Source organism: Fonsecaea multimorphosa, assembly GCF_000836435.1.
Source record: "Fonsecaea multimorphosa CBS 102226 unplaced genomic scaffold supercont1.17, whole genome shotgun sequence".
Lineage (NCBI taxonomy): Eukaryota > Fungi > Ascomycota > Eurotiomycetes > Chaetothyriales > Herpotrichiellaceae > Fonsecaea > Fonsecaea multimorphosa.
Window position 1 is genome coordinate 516180 of NW_015971651.1, and position 19170 is coordinate 535349.

Here is a 19170-nt window from a genome sequence, read left to right on the forward strand (position 1 = left end):
ATCGAGTGATTTGGTCCTCCCAAAACCTTGGACTCGACCATCCGCCATATCCTATAGCCACGTTCCTCGATTGAGAAGTCCAGATGTAAATAATACCTAGGCACACGAGGCCCGTTGCCGTCCCCACCTCCTACTCCTCCCGTGCTCGTGCATCTTCGACAGCTTTTTGCCAGTCGGTCAACCGCATGTACGTGGCCATGATGAGTGTTGCGCAGCCGAGTCCTGTGCATGGACCGATCCACATACCGCTTAGGCCCATCTGAGGCGGACCGAAACACAAGGAGAATGACAAGGGAAGTGCGAATAGGTAGTAGACTCCTAGATTAACCCAACCCCCAACTTTTTGTCTCCCCAAGCCACGCAAAAGAGCATTTGAGATCGCTAGGAGCGCATCAAAAAGTTGAGCCGCTGCAGTTATTGGCATAACGGTTGTGATGATTGCTCTCACAGCCTCATCCGTGGTGAATATAGCTGCGATGACGTGTCGGCAAGACGTCAACAAGATAACATCAAATATCCCAATGCACAGAAAGATTAGATAGTGCGTCTTCCAAGCCTTCCGCGCAGCTTCCAAAGCACCATACCCAATGAGATTGCCGAATCTTGTCGAGGCTGCAATGGAGATAGGAAACGGAATATGATACATGGTAACAACCACCGTCATTAGCACGGACTGAGCTGCAAGGTCCGGTTCGCTCAGATAACCAGCAGCGATCGTGAGGATATCGAAGGCAAACCACTCCGACAAGGTCATGAGGACTCCGGGGATGGCTAATTTGATCATCGGACCCCAGTGCTGGCATGCTCGTCGCAGATCCAAGCCTGGCCAACATTGTAAGTTGGAGGGGGCAATATAGGCGACGTACAGGGCCAGGACAATCGGTTGGAGGTTATTAGAGATGACCACGGCCCAAGCGGCACCCGCAAAGCCCAGATTGAAATGGAAGACCAGGAGCCAATTCCAAAGGATGTTCAGAGGAGCGCAGACCATGACAACCACGAGGGAGGCGGTAAAATCACCCTGGGCCTGGCACAGGCGCTTTCCGGCTTCAAATATGGCCCAAGCAGGAGCACCAGCCAAGTAGATGCGCATGAAATTACCAGCCAGGAGAGCTTCGTCTTTTTCGGGCACGATAGCTGACAGGATCCAAGGAGAACAAATCCAGATGGCGCCGATTGGAATGGTGACTACACAAACCAGAAGACTCATGCGTTGAACATGGAGACCAACCAAATGTTTCTTGTCGTTCCCAAATGCCTGCGAGGTTAAGGTGTCAAGGCTGGTTGCGAGTCCCTCATAGACACACAGTCCCGTAATATTGGCTGTCATTGTGGCTAGGGAGGCTGCTCCCAATTCCTTGGTCCCGAGACGTCCAGCAACGTAGACTGTGACCAAGCTAAAAGAGTATTGCAAGATGTAAGTCAACATCAGCGGACCGGAATATCGAGCCAGAAGCTTGGTTTCTGTTTTCCATGTCGTCTCAAGCTCGGGACCTCTTAAAATTGCAGAGTCCTCCTCATCAGTCGTGCCGTATATTCTCTGGTCGATCTGTTCAATAGACTTTCGGAAGTCATCAATCCCATGGTCGTTGAGAAGAGCACTGGTCTCGGAGGGTCGACGTCCGGCCATCCTTTGTGTAACGCGAAGGGATTTCTCTAACAGGGTGGAGATCCGGGCCCCTCAAATGTACCGTCTGTCTTTGCTCACAGCGTTATCTAATTTCTATCATAGCCGGAGTAAAAGATGTATGCTGAATGGGATACCGTACCTAGGTAGAGATGGTAGGGTGTCTTCGCCGTATCGCCAACGGAAGGAGGACGGAGGTTGGATGGGCTCATTTTGCGAGCGTCGCTGTTGGGTTTGCTGGCGGTGTGTGGATCTACAATCAGCTTCCTGCAGAGGGAAATGGGGACATTGGGGAGCAGGCTGCCGGCCCATCAGCCTCATCTGGCCTATGGCGCCATCGCTTATGGAGGCGAATGGCTGGTTATCGAGGAGATGACCGAGGGGAGTATCCATGGCGTTCATCTGGCTTTTGCTGCAGGTCATTAGCATGCGATAGGGAATCGTGGGCCACGGACTTTGACGATCTTTCTCACTGTTGATGGTCCCGAGTAATGCTTTAAGTCCTTGCTGCGGTGCTGTCGCTACTGTCACTGCTGTCGCACCCCCGGAAAAGCAGTTGCCAGGATCACGCGTCAGATCGCGTCAAACGAGGGCCTTTGTTAGTGGGCATGGTGCAGCACCCATGGCGGGGTCCTTCTGGTCCTTCAGCCAACAACTGCTAAACTCGTGGCTGGTCTTGCTGGGTTGCAACACCAAACACCAACACCAACACCAACAGCCCCAAAGCTGAAGGTTTCTGACCGTTTCTCGTGTCTCCAACCTGGTCCATTTGTGTCCATTCTCACTCGTTCTCATGCTATGAAATAACTCCAGCTCCAAGCCCTTCCGCCCTTCCACCCTTGCACGCGTCGTGCCCTGCATCCTACTTCCCACCATCTGCGCCCTCTGTCTTTGCCTCACCCGCGTCTCATCACGTACTACCTACCTAGGAACCGACTACAACAATGACTGCCACTTCCATCTCCCCTCACAAGGTCGCCAGTCGCAATGTCATCCTGCCCGCTCCCTCTCCCGACCCTGCTTCCATCCGGTTACCGGACTCGCCTGAGAAGAATAATCTGACCTCCAACGAAAGGTCTCGTGGTCTTCGTCGACTGCAATCCCACACTCAGCTCTCGTCGACCAGCAGTATGGGCACCCAATCCTCTAATCTGAGACCACCTCGGTCTGGGCTCTCGACGAAACCCTCTCGCGAGCAGCTCAGTCTCCCTCAACCCTCTGTGGTACAATCACACACCACCGTTGCAAACTCGGTCAGCTATTCTCGCGCCCGCGCAAACAGCGATGCTCCTCTACCTCATGTGCCTCGCAACCGCAAGCCGCCGCCTACCCTACTCTCAAATCCCTCCTCCAACCACATTCTCACTCATGCGCGCAAGTCTAGCCTTGAAATGACCCTTCGTGATGGTCCGCCGCCCGGAACCACCGCCGCTACCGCCCTCTCTTTGCTCCGGCATTCCATCCTCACCAGTGGCGTCAATGCGACCAAAGAAGGCATGTCCGACTATCGAATATATCTGTGGTTGACTCTTTTGAACATTGGACCTCTCTCGACTGACATATATCTCGATCTCATACACCGAAGTCGAAGTCCTGCATATGAGAAGATCTCCAACGACGTCTTCCGCACATTGGCAACCGACACTCTCTTCAAGCGGCGCGTTACCGATGCAAGTCTGACCCGACTGTTGAATGCAACTGCCTGGCGAATACATGATGAACAGTCCTCCGACCCCCCATCCGAGTTTGCCCAGAGGTATCCACAATCTACTTACCTCCAGGGCATCAACGTGCTCTCTGCCCCGCTCCTGTACGCATCTCGCTCGGAAGCTCAGGCATACGCGATCCTGACAAGCCTACTGACTGAACATATTCCGACCTACCTCTCCCCGACCATGTCAGGCGTGCATAGAGGACTTGACCTCATTGACCGAATCCTGTCAGAGATAAACCCGACCCTCTCATCCTTCCTGCTCAGCAAGTCCTTACCGGCCAAGATCTACGCCTTCCCTTCCGTGTTGACGCTGTGTGCCTGTACCCCACCTCTTCCAGAAGTCCTGAAACTATGGGATTTTCTGTTCGCGTTTGGCGTGCACCTGAACGTCATCTGTGTAGTTGCACAGCTCCTGTTGCTGAAGGATAAACTTCTTGGAGAACCCAGCCCTGCGAAGATGCTGCGAAGTTTTCCGAACCTGAATGCTGATGAGGTGATTAAGATGACGGTGTGGATCGTCAGGGAGCTGCCTGAAGAACTGTACCGCGATGTGGTTTTGCATGGCCGGGAGGTTTCGTAAGAGGCATGGAACGAACAACTCCAAGTTTGAGAATTCTCGTTTTCTCTCCTGAGGGAAAGACTATGGACAAGTGCCGAGAATGTCGATTTCACTGCCGTTCGATTCAATCGCAAGACTGACTTCTGCACCTAATTTGGCACCATACTCGACACATACATCACCTCGATACTCGACCCAGCCTTGAGCTTGCCAGGTTGGTACCGGCAGCGACGCAATGGTTATGCTCTGCAAGCGAAACTGGATTCGACCAGAATATGCTCCATGACGCAAAAGCGCTCAACGACTGCACCGCCTTATGTTAATGAGTACTGGAGGGTTTTACCCAACCCCAAACCGCAACACTCAGTGCCCTGAAGCGAGAGCTCTGTTGAAATGCTGGTTCTATCTCCATCCTGCCTCGCATTCCTACCCCGGGTTTCAACAAAACTTGCGTCGAAGGGGAGACTTTCACGTTCTCTTTATCGCAGGACAAGTGACGCCTGCATTTTGTTATATTGGATGGAGCATACCTCAGGTAAGCATTTTATGAAACGGGAGGAAAGGGAAAACATGTACCAACAAACGTGATGATAGCAAATGAATGACAAGAAGAGGTATGAGGTGTTTCCGAAATTTGTAGGAATACTCGGTAGTTTTCTCCAGGATCAATGCCCTTGGGAGGGACGCAGTTCAAAATCTGCCGCAAGACAGTTCCAAAATCAAGAAATATTCCAACGTTCGAAACGCCCCAGGGAAATTTCTGTTTCCCTGAAAAGGAATTCTCCCTGATCTCCTTTTAAAACACCCCATTAAAATGGTCCCATGCACACTTCCAACTTCCCAACTTGCCCATCTCTGGGCGCGCCCGCTCTCGTTCCACTGTCTGTGGCTTGTCATCTATTTTACATAGATTTTTTCCGCCCTGCAGGTAGGTGGACTTCCATCGTTTGGAAGTCTGAGGGGATCGTTTTCTCTGGAAAAGGGGGACAAGACGTGCGATGGCGGGACGGTACGGGAGCTTCGTGTGTTCCCCTTCATTCATGGATTGATCGATAGGATCACGGATGGTAACCGTCCTCGCCCCTGACCTTCCCTCTTCCCTAAGTCGGCACCAAAGAACTCATTCTCAACCCCCCTCTCTCGCGCGCGTTAGCTCTCGTGCCCATGGGTCTAACTGCAGGTGAGTCGAGCTCGGTGTATCGTCCCCAATGGCCAAGGGGGAAGAAGGAGAAAGAGGAGGGGATTCTCAATGCTTCATATCCCCATTGGCATCACCGTTTGCCTTGAATCCGCCGTCCAGGACACCGAGACCCGTCTCGCTCCTCCTCAGCTTTCTGCGACCCCAGACCTCAGCGGCCCACTCGGAGAGCAAAAACATCCACCCGCCACCGACCAGCACGCCGCTGATGACATTGACCAGCCTGACCAGCAGACCCAGAAGGCTGGCCCTGCTCTCGCTGACAATCAGCAAGATGGGTTCGATGTCGTACTTGAAGAAGATGCCCGGGACGGTCGACGTGGGGACCTCGCGCGACTGGGACTGCGCGGCGTACTGGTTCGTGAAGATGGACTTGGTGTCCCGGCCTGACTCCGGGTGCGGGACGTGGCGAATGATGCCGTCCTTGTCGCGCGACGTGTTGGGCGTCATGTCCAATGTGGGCGGTTGCGGGACGGCGGCGGGATCCAAGCTGCCGCTCCTCGTGGAGACTCTGCGTTTCGTGAAGATGGTGGGCACGATTGACAGATAGTACTGGTACCGCATGAAGTGCGCTTCTGTCGTATCGCTCGTCTTGTCCAGCGGGTTCAGCAGGTTCGGGTAGTGCGGGCCGAAGCTGAGCTCGTTGATGTGGTGTGAGAAATTGAACAGGTTGTGGTCCAGGTGCGACTGCATCCCGAATTCCATGTACCCGTGGCCCCGCGCCGTGATGTGGAAGTCCCCTTGCACCTTGTTGCCCTCGAGAGATCCGTAAATGCGACAGCTGTCGACGGCCATGTGTTTCTGCAGCTTGGGCGACCGGGCGAATTTGCGGCCTTTGTTCTCGCGCATGTGTCCCAGGACGTGGCCGACGTGGGAATCCTCCTCTTCGGCTTTCTGCCTCTTACGATCCCCCTCGTGCAGCCCGTGGTACATGCCCTGCTGCATCTTCCTCAACCTGAAGAGTTTCCGCGGGTCCAGCCAGAGCTCGAAATTCGTGTCCTCCTTCTTCAACAAATCGCCGGCCATGATCCGGTCCATCGCCGCGTCTTGGACGTTGACGTGCAAGTCGCGGCACGGCATCGCCACCACGATGTCCAGGTTCAGTTGCAATTCATGGCCCACGCCGCGCTCGACGCTGAAATGGTGCGTCTCAGTGCCGGCCCACCACGTGCGAAGCTCCGAGGCCGTCAGGCACAGACATAGGATTATAATGGCGAGGGTCCATTGGCCGCCGCGGGCGGTGGCAGCGGTGTAGTTTGGTTTGGTTTTGGCTATAAGGGAAGGGTGGTGGTCAGTGATGGCCACAGACAGAGGAATATCGAGTCAAAATTCAATCGTAGTAACTCCAGATGCCTCTCGAGGGATAACAAAGGCACACTCACGAAATGCGTCAAACGTCCTCAGCCCTGCCAGCCCCTTGTCCCCAAACGCCGACTCGTCGAAGCCGTGTTTCTCAAACGAGGAGTCCATTGCCCTTTAGGAAGTTTTATGTTTTATGAGGAGAGCCTTGACAGCTCCTGTATTGTAGTCCGCGACATGTATGGGATAAATCGCGAGAATATCTTCGGAGCGAAAGAGACGGCTGCCAATTCGACGGGAGTGGTGGGTAGTGGTGCGTTACTCGGCGGCGCAGCGCAGGATGGAATGGCACTTGGAAAGGTGAGGCTCATTCTGGCCAGATCTTATTTTATGCAGGGTGCAGCCTCGCGCCGTTATCTACCTGCTAGTACGAGGTAGAGTGACAAGTGTGGGCTCCCTTCCGGCGCTAAAATTGTGCCTGACGAGGCTGAATGAACATGCTGTCCAGCATATTCGCTAAAATCGCATCAGTTAACTAAGACAGGCTACCAGGGAAGATTGACATGATTTAAAAGGGAAGACGTTGATTTTATGCTCGTATTTCTCGTCAGAGTTCATCATGTGTCCTCTGCTGCCTGGGTTCCACGACTTCTTGCCATGCAACGCTATGCTAATGCCATGTCTTCATGAATTGCAAAATAACACTGACTGCTTGCTCGGTGGGTATCTCTTAAAAGGCGCCGCCTCCAACGATCCCGTAGTTCTTTTCGTATGCACTTTCCGGGTTGAGATCTCTCGTTCCTGACTCCATACCAAAATCGATTCGAATGTTGCGTGAGCCTCTGCTGCGTCTCCAGCGCGCAAACCCTGCTTTGTGTGCTCTGGACAAAATGTGCCTCCCAAATCATTCTTCGATGGGTTCCAAAGAGAAGTCCGCCCTTCGTTCCGCGCCACAGACCGACCATCGCTTGCGTTCCTTGTTGCTCCTCAGATTGCCCCCTCGAATCTCGAGAGAACTTCTTCGCCGCAGGTCGCTTGCATCGCCGTCCTCTCCTCTCAACTTGGCTTCCTCTTCTTCAAGCACAGCCGCCTCTTCCGCATCTGGTGCGTCCTCTATTGTCTCCAACGAGCTGATGGATGGCGACCGAGATCGCAGCGATGTTGGGGTACTGGGCATGCTCGAAGCAGAGCTGAGAGAATACATCGGGTATGGCTCATAGGTGTACTTCTGCGGGGCAAAGGCCGGCGACGGTGATGTCCTTCCCGATACGCTAGGGCTCATGGCTCTCGCATAGAGAGATGGGGCGCTTGCACTCTGGTGAAGCGGCTGTGCACCTCTCCGCCGCGCTCTTGGGAAGGTGTTGGAGAAGGATGTCATGGGCGAGGGATGGGACGCATCCGCGTCTACTGACAACTCAAGCTCCTCATTTTCCGGTATGTTCGGTTCAATACTGAGTCCGCTCCAGGATGGAACGCCGGGATATGGCTCTTCCACAGCTGCCCGTAGCGGGCTCCTTCTTCTTCCTGAATGTAGTGGTGAAGACGGTCTTCTCGGGACACCGTAAGGAGTAATGTATCGTCCCGAGGCGTCAACACCAGGCGATGAGTGGGCTCTTTGCATTGGCGGCGCGTGGGCCACGCCTCCTACCGATAGTGGCCTCACCCTTCTGGGAGGAGATGCAGCACGAGGTCTAGAGGGCGTAATGTTGTGTGAGAGAAAATGGGCGTGTTTCGGAAGCGTCTCGACACTCGTCGATGGGGACGATCTAGGTGAAGGGGAGGAGCTTGGTTCAGGTTCATGTTCGAGGTCTGAAGGAGATGGAGGTAACTCGATATCTTCTGCTCGGATTTGAGGCGAGGAAGTGACGGGAAGGCTCGCTTCGGACTGGCCGTCGGAGGTAGCGGAGAGGTCCAACGGAAGGTTTGTCAGCGGCGACATGGTGGAAGCGGGAAGAGGTAATCCAGGATATTGAGTGGTGCAATGATTCAGCTGAATAAGAGAGCGAAAGTCGACATAATCGTGCGATATAGCAGTAAGGGGTCCTAGGGTCTGTTGTCGTGGGAGGGTGTCGCCAGATTTCCGCAAAACTGTAATCACCAAGCGCTCAACTTGCAGGCACCTTCAAGGTGCTCGCGGTGTGTCTCTGTAAAAGCTTCGGCGGAAAGGTAAAGTGAAAGGTGGAAACCCAGCAACACTCGAGGCACAGAAGCCCCAGAGGTTGCTGGTGAAGGTGGTTTCGGATGGCGGGTGGTTTGATCAAGGAATGTTCAACGCAGGAGTTCAGGAGGGAGGAAGAAGAGGCTGTACCAGTCACAAAATTGCGGAGGTGGAGATTGGTCCCAGCTGCGGCGCCCGGGTTAGGAGTCCAGATCGGGGGTGATACTCTGACGGAGTATTAATATTGTGATGTGATGGGCTCGCCCGGCGATAATGTCAGGGCCCGGGATTTAACTGGAATTTAGCGGCCAGCCTTTAACTGGACTTAGGCTTTCGCGCTGCAGTTCGCCGCTTGGCCGCTTGGCTTATTGGGTGCTCGCAGGCCCCTTGCAGCGGTTGTGCGTGTTATCAGTTCTTGGTTTTCTGTTAATAGCGAGTGTCGACCCGTCTTTGTGTTTTGTTATTGATCTTTTTACAAAGTCATCTACCACACGTCGCGGTGTTCCCCTTAATTATATGATTCGCATTACCCGATGCGAGCAACACTGCTACCTCGCCGACACAGATACCACGTCAACTCTACTACGGATGTCACTAGGAGGAGTTACTGCGCCCTTGAAATGCCTGGGGGCTGGAAAGCTGATTTCAGCTGCCGCTCCCCTGCGTCCAGAATCAGCCCGTGCACTGAACAACCACGCCCTTTGGGGATCCCAAGTTTGTCTCTCAGGCCCACTGCTATTCCATTCACAGGTACCATAGCCCGACAGCCTCCCAATCTTGGAACTTTCCCACGTGGAAATCTGAGCACACACTCGGATCTGGCGACCCTGAAACCCTGGTCAGTCAATGCGTTACCTGCAGTGTATTGACGCGGTGCAGTATTCATGTCTTGATCCAATCCGATTTTCCAGCCGTTTGGCACCTCGCTCCAAACGCTACACGCTACCCGCCCAGCCTAGATCACCATTAGTCGTGAAACAATGAAGGACGATTCGTAATTTTCTCGCTGATCCTTCTGGGTCAAGGACATTCCCCCTGATCAACCCATCTCCTGCAGGTAAAAAAAAGGAAAGAATCGATACAAGTCTGAAGGCAAAAGCCGTCGAAAGCACTTTTTTCTCAGCCATCACTAGCCCTGCTATAATCGGCTCTGGCCCGAAGACCTGATGGCAGTGCAGGTATATGTTGACGCGACTGAGCTGCCCTCTGTGGTTTGGCGATCTCCTCATCCAACATGCTATGAAGAGGAAAACTAGGCGAAGGGACACACGATGGTGACCTGTCGCGCTACAACCTTTTCCTCTGGTGATACTTTGAGAATCGATTAGGGTATGTTTCAAAGCCCTCACTACTAGGTATGGAAGTGGTGGCAAAAGAGGTTCTTCTTCGGTGCCGCCGAGAAAATTTCATGGTTCAAACGTCTCTAGCTCTGGTCTCAATATCGATAGAGACCCTTGATCTGTCCAAAAATACCGAGTACAGAGCCTCGTTGTGGATGTCTGAGAAGCAGATAAACTCTCATTCAGTCTGCGCTTGAAACTCGGACGAGATATTGATTGGGTGAAAGATTTTGCATAAACAACGCAGCCTGCTACGGATCCGGCTCGGCGTTACCAGGTATGCATTATAAAGTGGGCTTTTAGATAGAGGTGTTTTTACAAGTCCTTGTCCTTTCTGCGAGTTCGATAGCCATGCCGCCTTCTTGATACCTTGCATATCGGAAGCTCTAGACCAGCTTACGAAGGTACCTAGTTTTCATTTTCGGGTCCGGCAATTGCACTTATACAGCCCTTTTAGCGGTGGTCAGAATCGCAATCCAATCCCACTTGATCTCGCCATTGCCGTATTTTTGCTTCATGTAGGAGATCACAGCATTCGTCGCCCGATCTTTGTATCTCTCCCGTTGCTCCGCGGTCCAAGTCCTTTGCTGCACCATACCCAGCATCCCAGTCATCATCGGGATGAGCTTGTCAACGCCACTTAATATGCTGGTGTTGGGCACCTCTCGCACATTGACGTCCACGAAGCCAGATTGTACAACGCTGTCCCTGATCCAGGCCGCGTCACTCCAACGCCCGTTTGAATTCACTAGTTCACAAAGTGCTTTCGATGACGGCAACGGCGGTATCTCTGGATCCGTGGCAAAGGCGTTTCTTATGTCGTCAGGCCAGCCGAGTCTCATCCATGAAGACATGGCCAAAGTGCCTCCAGGCTGCAAGATCCGGTGGAGTTCGGCCATGCCGACCTTCCAGTCTGAGAAAATCATGGGCCCAAAGTTGAGGAGAACATGCGTGAATTTGTCGCTCGGGAGTTTTGTGTCCATGGCGTCTGCCTTGATGGCGTGGGCACTCTTGACGTCAAGAGTGCGGATCCGTTGGCCTGCGAAGGTGACCATGGAGTCCGCAAAATCTGCGCAGGTGAGGTCCAGGTTGGCTTGTTGACTTTTGTTCAACGCTCTGACCAGGTGCTCTGAGACGATACCCGTGCCACAAGCCTGATCAAGCACGATCAAGTCTTTGTCGTCCGGCACTTCGTTCAGCTTTGATTGTTCGATGAGCAGACCGGCAAAATGTCCGGTCATCTTTTCGGCGCTCTCCGCATATACCTTAGTGAAGTTTGCGTCATTGAACATTGCAAATGCTGCTGAGTTGTCATGACCATGAGGGGCCATGGTCCCGTTCTCAGTAAGCTAGGTAGGGCCAAAGACCGTCTTATTTTGTTGATGTAGCAATCGTGCAAATCAAGAGCTGCTCGAGTTTCGGTAAGGAAGCGTCCGCCAGATTCGCGTCTACTCCTCGGTGATAAGACAGGAACTGGTCCAGCACATTTGCAGCACAAGGACTCAAGGCTCTGCTCGAAGAGCCAGCTGTTTAAATGTAGCATCATCGCCAGCTCAGGCCCTTTTCGGAGACATACAAGATGTCTCCGAAGGAAAACATAGGGACCTTCAGATGGTGGCCTGAAATTTGATGATACGAAAGGGGTTGTTGTGCTCCGGATGTGTCTTGATCTTTTGCTGGGTGATAGATGGGCATTCAAGGACTCTCACTTCTGTTGCACCTACCTGTTGGAATTGCGGTCTCAAATTTCGTGATATCATCGTAGCATTGTCCTAAGAACCTGAAAGGGCCGCAGAAAGGACTGAGGACTCGGAGGGAAAGGATAGTTAGGTAGCCGGTCAAGCTTGTTCAGGCTTCCCGTCAACGAATAGGAGACTTTTGGCTTCGGCGGCATATAGCCTCGGCTCGGCCTACTTTCCCTTGCTTGTTGATGGCTCTACCTAGCTCGCTAGGTATGTTTCCGGCTCCCGACGCGGTTGCTTCACTTTCTTCTTTCTAACTCGTCCAAACCCAAATGATGCCCTGAACCCATGCCCAATGACATCTATGGATATCTGAATTCTTCTGTACCTCGTACCTGCAAGCGGACAGATATCCAAGCCGAGACCAAGCCGATGAGCGCCATTACTAACGCATTATGCTGACTAATATCCCCAAGCGAGCGGTGTCCCCAATCAAGCCAGATTCTGCTCTATTACCTGACGCTTCTTCAGCAGCAACGTCCGGGAAGGCGCCGCAGGATATTCAACTAGAAGCAAAAGAACCGACAAGGCTGGAATCGGGACCGGCGTCTCTCCGCGCCACACGCGACGCATCTGCACGACTTCACTACAACCCATCAAAACCTCGTGTTTCCCGCGTTGCCACAAAGACTAGCACAACAGATGCTGCTCTGCGTGGTGGCCATCTAGTGCGTGGCCACTCGAGGAGTCAGTCATCAAGTAATGCAATTACTGGACGCCCTACTTCAAGCGCGCCTAAACTGGCAACTGCTACGGCATCTTCGCGCTCGCACCATGCCCCCTCGACCACCAGTTCAGGGGAACCCCGATGGACAATCGCAAGGTCGCACAACAGAGCCTTGACTGCGTCGACGCGGCCGAAACCAAACGCAGATCCTGGGGCAAATCGCGAAGTTGTTTCGAAGGTCAACAGACCGGTTGCCTCTCACGTGCTTTCTGAGGCGAATGCGTCGTCTTCCTCCGCCGGACCAACTGTGAAACTGGGCCGAAAACCAGAGGCCAACACCCATTGTAATCTCAAGGTGCAGACGACAACATCAACGGCGACCACCCCGCTGTTTCCCTTGATTTCTCAACCCGCCGCCGTGCGTTCCGGCTCCGTAGGCCGCGTCATATCTGGCACAGAAGTTGCGCATCTTGAAGATGAATTACTCCAATTGTCTCTTGTACACGAAAAGTCTGCGGCGACTTTCCAGAATTACCGGGCGTCTGTCAGGTCGCAGCTAGAGACAGGGCTGCAGGATGTGGAACAGCAGCTAAGCACCCTCACGTCCCTGCGGCATGATCGACAAGCGAACATCAACGCCTTCGCCGTGAGCCAGTGGCTCGACCAGGAACGGGTCTATCAAGATGGAGACCCTGCAGCGTCAGACACATTACTCTTGCTCGCGCATTGCCTGGAAGATTTGCAGAAGATCAGCAGCGTACATGGGCCTCTGGAGGCTGCCATGAAGATATTTGACGAGTGGTATGTCTACGCGTCTTCCATGCGACCGACTGACGCCGGAGATAATCTATTTCGTAAGGGTGATGGTGAGGAGAACGAATATTGTCTCCACTCAATAGACCCACACTGGTCAGCCTTGGTGTCATCTGTGGACGGCCGAGTCAGAGCCTGTGCGGCTTTATTGGAGGGTCTGCGTAGGCCGCCGTCGTCGTCACTTGGACTGTTGATTGAGATACACTGCAAACTTGCTGAGCAGATTCTGCAAGAGATTCGCATTTGCAGGACCATAGAAGGCCTGATACTTCGGGAACAACAAGAGCGGCTTGCAAGGGAAGTAAAACATGCTCTGTACGATGTGGAGTTACGTGATTCCGTCGAAGGAGTCCGTGACACTACCAGGATAGGTATATGGGACCTTCGAGGAAAGGCTTCCTAGAGCCGCAGCGATAGCACAACCACAGCGTGAGCTCGGAATGTTACGCTGAAGGTGAATAGCCAGTGAAATCGACGGGCCCAGACCTCTGCGTCGGCTTGGAACCTTGGTGTCGTCACATCAATAACACTAGGAGATTCTTGAAAGAACCCCGTCCTTGGATGTAGTCTGCTGCTTGGTGCACTCCTTCGGGGGTACACATTCCCACAAAGGGAAGACGTAACGAGAAAATGTCCAGCGTGGATGGAAGACGTAATTAGACGGGATCGGTTTGGGGTCCACGGACGGAGTGCCATCTCGAAGGTCCAAGCAGGATGAAAAGATGGACTAGCATTTCACAGGGAAGGGTGGTGGAGAGGCCTGAAGCGAGGTCGTTGCTAGAGTGGTAGTGAGCTTCGAGAAAACGTCCCACTGCATATCCGAATTCTCGGCGACCGGAGGGTGTCGGGATAGTGGAGCCCAGCTCTGAGCTCGAAGCACTGGTGGGTGACTGGGTCGTTGCGAGAGGGGCAGGGAGGAGCCTTTTGGGGGGAGCCTGTCGAATCATGAGCAGCCTGAGAAGCCCCGTTGAGATGCAGAATGACGCCGGTGGACAGGCCTGAGGACCCATCAAGGTGATTTCCCAGTTGCCTCACTAGGATCGGATCAGTGATAGTGCAGGTGGTCCAGCTGTTGCAGTAGCTTTCCCCTCTTACTCGTAGTTGCCCCCCCAGGTGCAGGGTTAAAAGTTGAGGGCCCGATCTACCAAAGCTTCCCTCCATTCCACTCCCAGCTTTGCAAGGGCCAAAGGTAAGCCGTTCCGTCGCATCTAAGTGGGGAAATGCCGACGTTTGGATTTTGCCTTCCACGCCCATGACTCCATGTCTGTCGAGGGGCTGGATGAATAATACGCCCTGCTGCTCCTCTTCGGCCCGAGTGAGTGTAGTGACTTGTTTCGAGAGTAATGGTTATTCTTTTTGCTATTGCCCACTACTCAGAGCAGACAAGCCGTTCTTACCGGGTTGTTTGCAAGAAAAACCTTCCATCTACCGTGTAAACTTGCCTCAACCTCTTCAACCATGCTTAAGGATCTTGATTCGTCATGCTATCTCCGACAGGCGTCCGTAGCGGCTCCGAGGTATCTCTCTCTTTCTCTTTCCAGCAGGAGCAAGCAAAGTACGAGGAATCTCGCCCTTTGTTTCTGCGGGCGAGCGGCGAGTCCAAGAGGCGTGGTGGTCGGGAATGAGATTTAAGGGCGCCGTTGATGCTGTCTGCTCTGCCGATCTGTGCCGAATAGGTTCTAGGTTGCGAATGGATTCGTTTCGTGCGAGAATTGGTGGTAAAAGGTAAAAGGCACGGAAAAGGACGAGAGCATGATAACGTTGGAATTTTTCTTGGTTGGGGCCCTGCAGGCTTCGGCAAGTGTTCGGGGTGATTTATCATTTGAGTCGGATTGACCCATCACAATCCTCCAGGACTTACCTGTCTGGAACATGACTGGCGACACAAGTGTCTCGAGGATCAAAAGAGTTGGGTGATATACACTCCGTACTGGTACTCCATACCTTGGTCAATGACTCAATGCTGCTAGCATCCACGTGGAATGCCTGATGATCGTGGCCTGTATTACTCGGTTGCCGCTACCTTTCAAGGAGCGTGGAAAGACAACTCTTCAGCATCATACATCGCTAGTATCATGTGCGGACCACATCTTCCCCCCTGGGTGCCCCCCTTCTGCTCGCCAAGCCCCGGGGGACGGAGCCCCTATCCCAATGCACACAACTGATGGCATTTGTCAACAAAACTGGTCTTTGCTCACTGGCAGTCGTCTGCACAGTTCGGCGGTCGCGCTTGGCTCCGGAGGGGATGGTAGGAATCGGGTTTAGTGAGCGGCTTATCTAATATTGTGGTCAACTGTAGTCATCGGAAAACTGGAGCTGGAAAGGTTACAGCACACGGTAATGGAGTGCAGCAGTGGCAATTGATCAGGTAAGAATCCCGGATGCTGGCTACCTAGGTACGGCTGGCACCCGCCTAGAGACTTGCAGAGGTAGTCACCTAGGACGTGAGTGGGAGGTGGGAGGTGAGAGGAAGAGAGAGAGAGAGTGCGTGAGGTGAAGTGCAGTGGTCGACTAGCGGGCCTCTCGCTGCTCTTACCTTTCTCATTGGGGCAGCAACGAGTCAGCCAGCTGCGGCCCAGCACCAGTCCCCAGCAGGGCTTTCCCTAGGCTGGGGAACTTCCTAACAAGGAATTGCATCTGCCTTTGGGTATAGGATCTTTTCTCATCACCCTTAACCCTGTGCATGACATGACAACAACTCGCTTCCTCCTTCCCCCATTTTCCTGTTCTCCCCTTTGGATCACGTTATCTCGACGAATTTTTGGTCACTGTGGTCACCCTGTGGTCACCCAGTGGTCACCCTCTGCCCTTGACTCGACAGCAACCTTTACACCACTTCCCCCCTTCAGTTAGGCTTTTTGATGTCAGTCGTCGACGTTGCCTCCGATAGGTTCTTCCAGGCCCGTCCCGCCCTGCCAATGACACAATATCCGCCTCGTTCGCATCCCGAACACACGCCAGCCGTGGCGAACCCAAAGGAGCAAGCGCACCTTTTACAGCAACTTCTCAGATGCCATGGCCCATGGCCCATGGCCCATGAGCCACACACTCTCAACCAAAGAGACAGTCCACCCTCCCCCTTCCTAAACCCCTCGAAATGGGCGAATCGGAGCCTCCAATGTCCCAACCAAGATGGCCGTCGAGACCGAGACACACCACCAGGCTGTCCGTTGCAGTATGCTCCTAGTATTGAAACTTTGTTGACCGGCGGGAGGCTAGTGGGCTAAACCTCGCCCGTTTGGCGCCCAGCTGGTAAAGTAACAATCCATGCGCTCAATGCATGCTAAACTTCTCTGCGAAACCCAATACGGCACGCCGTGATCTCTGGATCGTTTTCCATTCCCAAACTCTACGACCTGCGGGCTGACTCCAATAATCATAGGTCTTGCTCCTCTTCTCCAATCCTTCTCGATCTCTGCCTTCCCTCTTCCAGATCCTCTTTATCCCCTGGCACCCGCCTCCTGCGGTCCAATCGACGATCGCCATCTCCGTGGCCTTTGCCCCGATCCTATTTCTTTCCTAGCTGCAGGGCGATCCCTCCAAGGGCATAACATACTGTACTTCATACAGTCTCCCCCATGCCCGCTTAGGCATGTTGTGGTCCCCGTCCTGGCTCTCGTCGCATTCCGCGAGTATGCAATATATCCAAGGATTTGCCTCCCACGCCCGTCTTTCACGATAACTCAGGCGGAAACGTACAGACGAATAGACGGCGCCAAAACCAAAAAAAAGCCCTCGTCCTAGACCCTTAGGCCCATCTCCTTTGCGCTGGCTCGCCACACGCGTCCTCCTCCTCTTCCTCAGCCACTGTCACCTCAAATGTTGCCGTGTACACGCCACTCCCCTTTGACAAAGGACCAGAAGCTGGTGCGAGATCGGTGGAGGTAATGGAAGGTGATTTCTACTCTCCAGATGAGCCAGACGATGTGAAGTCCACTCCCTCCATGGCTTCCGGCCTCCTCCTGTCCCGTGTCACCAGTGCGCCTGAACCCAGCCGTCGAGTAGCGGATGGTCCCTTCTTGCCATCATTGCATCAGACACCGCGAAAACGCGACTTTCCCATGGAACAGTCTCACAGGCGTCGCGGTGCCGACCGACCATCTCCTCCTGCTAGATACTTCTGGTCTCCGGGAAGCTCCAGTCCACGGACGGAGCTAGAAGAACCTCCCGACAAACGCCCGCGATTGGATTATATACCGGAAAAGTCAGAAACGGGAGAGGAATCGTCTAAGAGGAGGATGAACCCTCAGGTATGTGACAGGTGTTCCCAGGGACTCCATATCCATATCCACGAAAGGGTCGGAATGGGCACGTCTATTGGTGATAATGACTGACACACCGTCTATCGCCGCTAGACCAGCTCGTATGTTTACCCGGGAGAGCATCGCCCTCCTGACCCCCCTCCAGAGGACATTTCTCATCATCGATCGTGGCGCGGATCCTGCGGCAACTGCTCAGATACCGAGTCCCTGGTGCTGGATCTCGTACATGGGTTTTTGGAGCTTCAATCAGAGGTCGCTCAAGCTCTGGCCATTTCCACGGGGCGCAAGAGTCCCTTGGAGGTAAGCCCCGGTCCGCCCCATTGGAACGGGAAGTGCTGACGGGACCAAAAAGTCTATCGGAGTCGAAGTGACTAAGCTAGGCCTCAAACAGTCTCTTACATGGACCCTCAATGAACTTCGGAATACAAGTCGCCTCATACAGTCACATGCAGCTACGAGTACGTCGAAACCGGGGTTACCACCCCTGGCTGATGTTGTCCCGGCCCCATTCGTAAACGACATACGTCGTTTATCTATCCATGGACAATCTTCGGCGGCTCCCACATCTATAAATGACCCCCGCAAACCATCACTCCCGCCAGATACTCCTCGAAGTGATGATTACCACCGTCGCCCACTTGATCACCCACCTCTTCAGATGCCTCGACAGTTCGAGCAAGGGCTTCCCCCCATTCTCCAAGGGGAGGAGTTAAAACGAAACCCACCCTACGAGCAGGCAGCTTCAGGCTCGGGGCAGTCGCCACATGCCTCGTCGTCCAGTTCGGTTTTTGGCTCTGCTCAGTCACCCATGCAATCTCAACCATCCAGCCGGACGCTGCCGTCACCACCAGCAATGCAATATGCGCGGACAGGGAGTTCGGAATATGTACAATACTCCCCGGCGACGACGCAGGCGGCACACAATGCTCATCTCCAAGACCTGCAACATCAGATTTCGACCAAGACTCTCGCGCTTCAGACTCTACAGCGTGAACATGACCAGTTGTTAGCAGCATTTTCAAGGTCTCAGATTCGGTGTACCGCTTTGGACAAGAAGTCACAGGTGTCGGATCACGAAATCAACACCTTGACTGAGGACAAGATCCGATTACAGCAACAAGTGGAGGCATTGGAGACTCAGGTCCAGGAGCTGGTCAAATCACGTGACGAAGTTCATCAGCAATCGTCAGCAGACGGGGCACAGTGGAGACAAATCGTGGCCATGTCATCCCAACTACAACTCAAGGGGGCTGACGAAGCCCGGCGGTTCAAATTGGAGCGAGAGACGTGGGAGCGGGAACGGGCAGCGCTGCAGAAAAGAATTGAAGAACTCGAGTCTGGTAAGGAAAAGCTTCCCGAGACGAGGCCGGTTTCTGGTTCCACGACCCCCGTGGCAAACGATCCCATTCTGACTTCGGGCTCCGTTGAGGTTCTTAGAGAAGAGATTGTCAGGCTCCGGCGCCGGTGTGTCGAATTGGAACTAATGCTTCAAGAGCTGGCGGGAGAGGCTGAGCAGATCGAAAGTGCAATTACTGCAATGGAGAACGTTCGAAAATCACTTACAAGCAAGAAGCGCCGCACAGACGATAGTTAGGTGAGGCAAACCAGGCCCAGATCGAAATAGTCACGAATGGCTGGTACATGTGCTGTAGGCCAGGGGCGAAGTGTCGCATGCGCTCCTCCTGGCCCATCAATGCCGAGCCTCGAATGTTCATTATGATCCTCCGATCGATCCACCGCTATCGGAAGAGACAGCCCTGTGGCTCCTGGTGTGCAAAGAGAGCGTTGGTT

General features: G+C 53.6%; 8 protein-coding genes across 8 annotated transcripts; 4 read left to right on the plus strand and 4 right to left on the minus strand.

The window, feature by feature from the left end:
- Positions 1-130: 130 nt before the first annotated feature.
- Positions 131-1630, minus strand: Z520_08087 (uncharacterized protein; the record flags this gene model as incomplete). The annotated part of the gene is made up of 1 exon (XM_016778584.1): positions 131-1630. One exon carries the CDS (start codon positions 1628-1630, stop codon positions 131-133), a length of 1500 nt encoding a protein of 499 aa, XP_016630432.1.
- A 941-nt stretch (positions 1631-2571) lies between these two features.
- On the plus strand, positions 2572-3921 carry Z520_08088 (uncharacterized protein; the record flags this gene model as incomplete). Its single annotated transcript, XM_016778585.1, has 1 exon — positions 2572-3921. The coding sequence occupies one exon, from the start codon at positions 2572-2574 to the stop codon at positions 3919-3921; it is 1350 nt and encodes a 449-aa protein (XP_016630433.1).
- A 1225-nt stretch (positions 3922-5146) lies between these two features.
- Z520_08089 (uncharacterized protein) lies at positions 5147-6568 on the minus strand (the record flags this gene model as incomplete). The annotated part of the gene is made up of 2 exons (XM_016778586.1): positions 5147-6369; positions 6481-6568. 2 exons carry the CDS (start codon positions 6566-6568, stop codon positions 5147-5149), a joined length of 1311 nt encoding a protein of 436 aa, XP_016630434.1.
- A 733-nt stretch (positions 6569-7301) lies between these two features.
- Positions 7302-8336, minus strand: Z520_08090 (uncharacterized protein; the record flags this gene model as incomplete). Its single annotated transcript, XM_016778587.1, has 1 exon — positions 7302-8336. One exon carries the CDS (start codon positions 8334-8336, stop codon positions 7302-7304), a length of 1035 nt encoding a protein of 344 aa, XP_016630435.1.
- A 1999-nt stretch (positions 8337-10335) lies between these two features.
- Positions 10336-11226, minus strand: Z520_08091 (uncharacterized protein; the record flags this gene model as incomplete). The annotated part of the gene is made up of 1 exon (XM_016778588.1): positions 10336-11226. One exon carries the CDS (start codon positions 11224-11226, stop codon positions 10336-10338), a length of 891 nt encoding a protein of 296 aa, XP_016630436.1.
- An 806-nt stretch (positions 11227-12032) lies between these two features.
- Z520_08092 (uncharacterized protein) lies at positions 12033-13520 on the plus strand (the record flags this gene model as incomplete). Its single annotated transcript, XM_016778589.1, has 1 exon — positions 12033-13520. One exon carries the CDS (start codon positions 12033-12035, stop codon positions 13518-13520), a length of 1488 nt encoding a protein of 495 aa, XP_016630437.1.
- A 3484-nt stretch (positions 13521-17004) lies between these two features.
- On the plus strand, positions 17005-17451 carry Z520_08093 (uncharacterized protein; the record flags this gene model as incomplete). The annotated part of the gene is made up of 2 exons (XM_016778590.1): positions 17005-17367; positions 17389-17451. The coding sequence occupies 2 exons, from the start codon at positions 17005-17007 to the stop codon at positions 17449-17451; spliced, it is 426 nt and encodes a 141-aa protein (XP_016630438.1).
- Positions 17452-18037: 586 nt separating this feature from the next.
- Z520_08094 (uncharacterized protein) lies at positions 18038-18973 on the plus strand (the record flags this gene model as incomplete). Its single annotated transcript, XM_016778591.1, has 1 exon — positions 18038-18973. One exon carries the CDS (start codon positions 18038-18040, stop codon positions 18971-18973), a length of 936 nt encoding a protein of 311 aa, XP_016630439.1.
- Between the last annotated feature and the right edge of the window lie 197 nt (positions 18974-19170).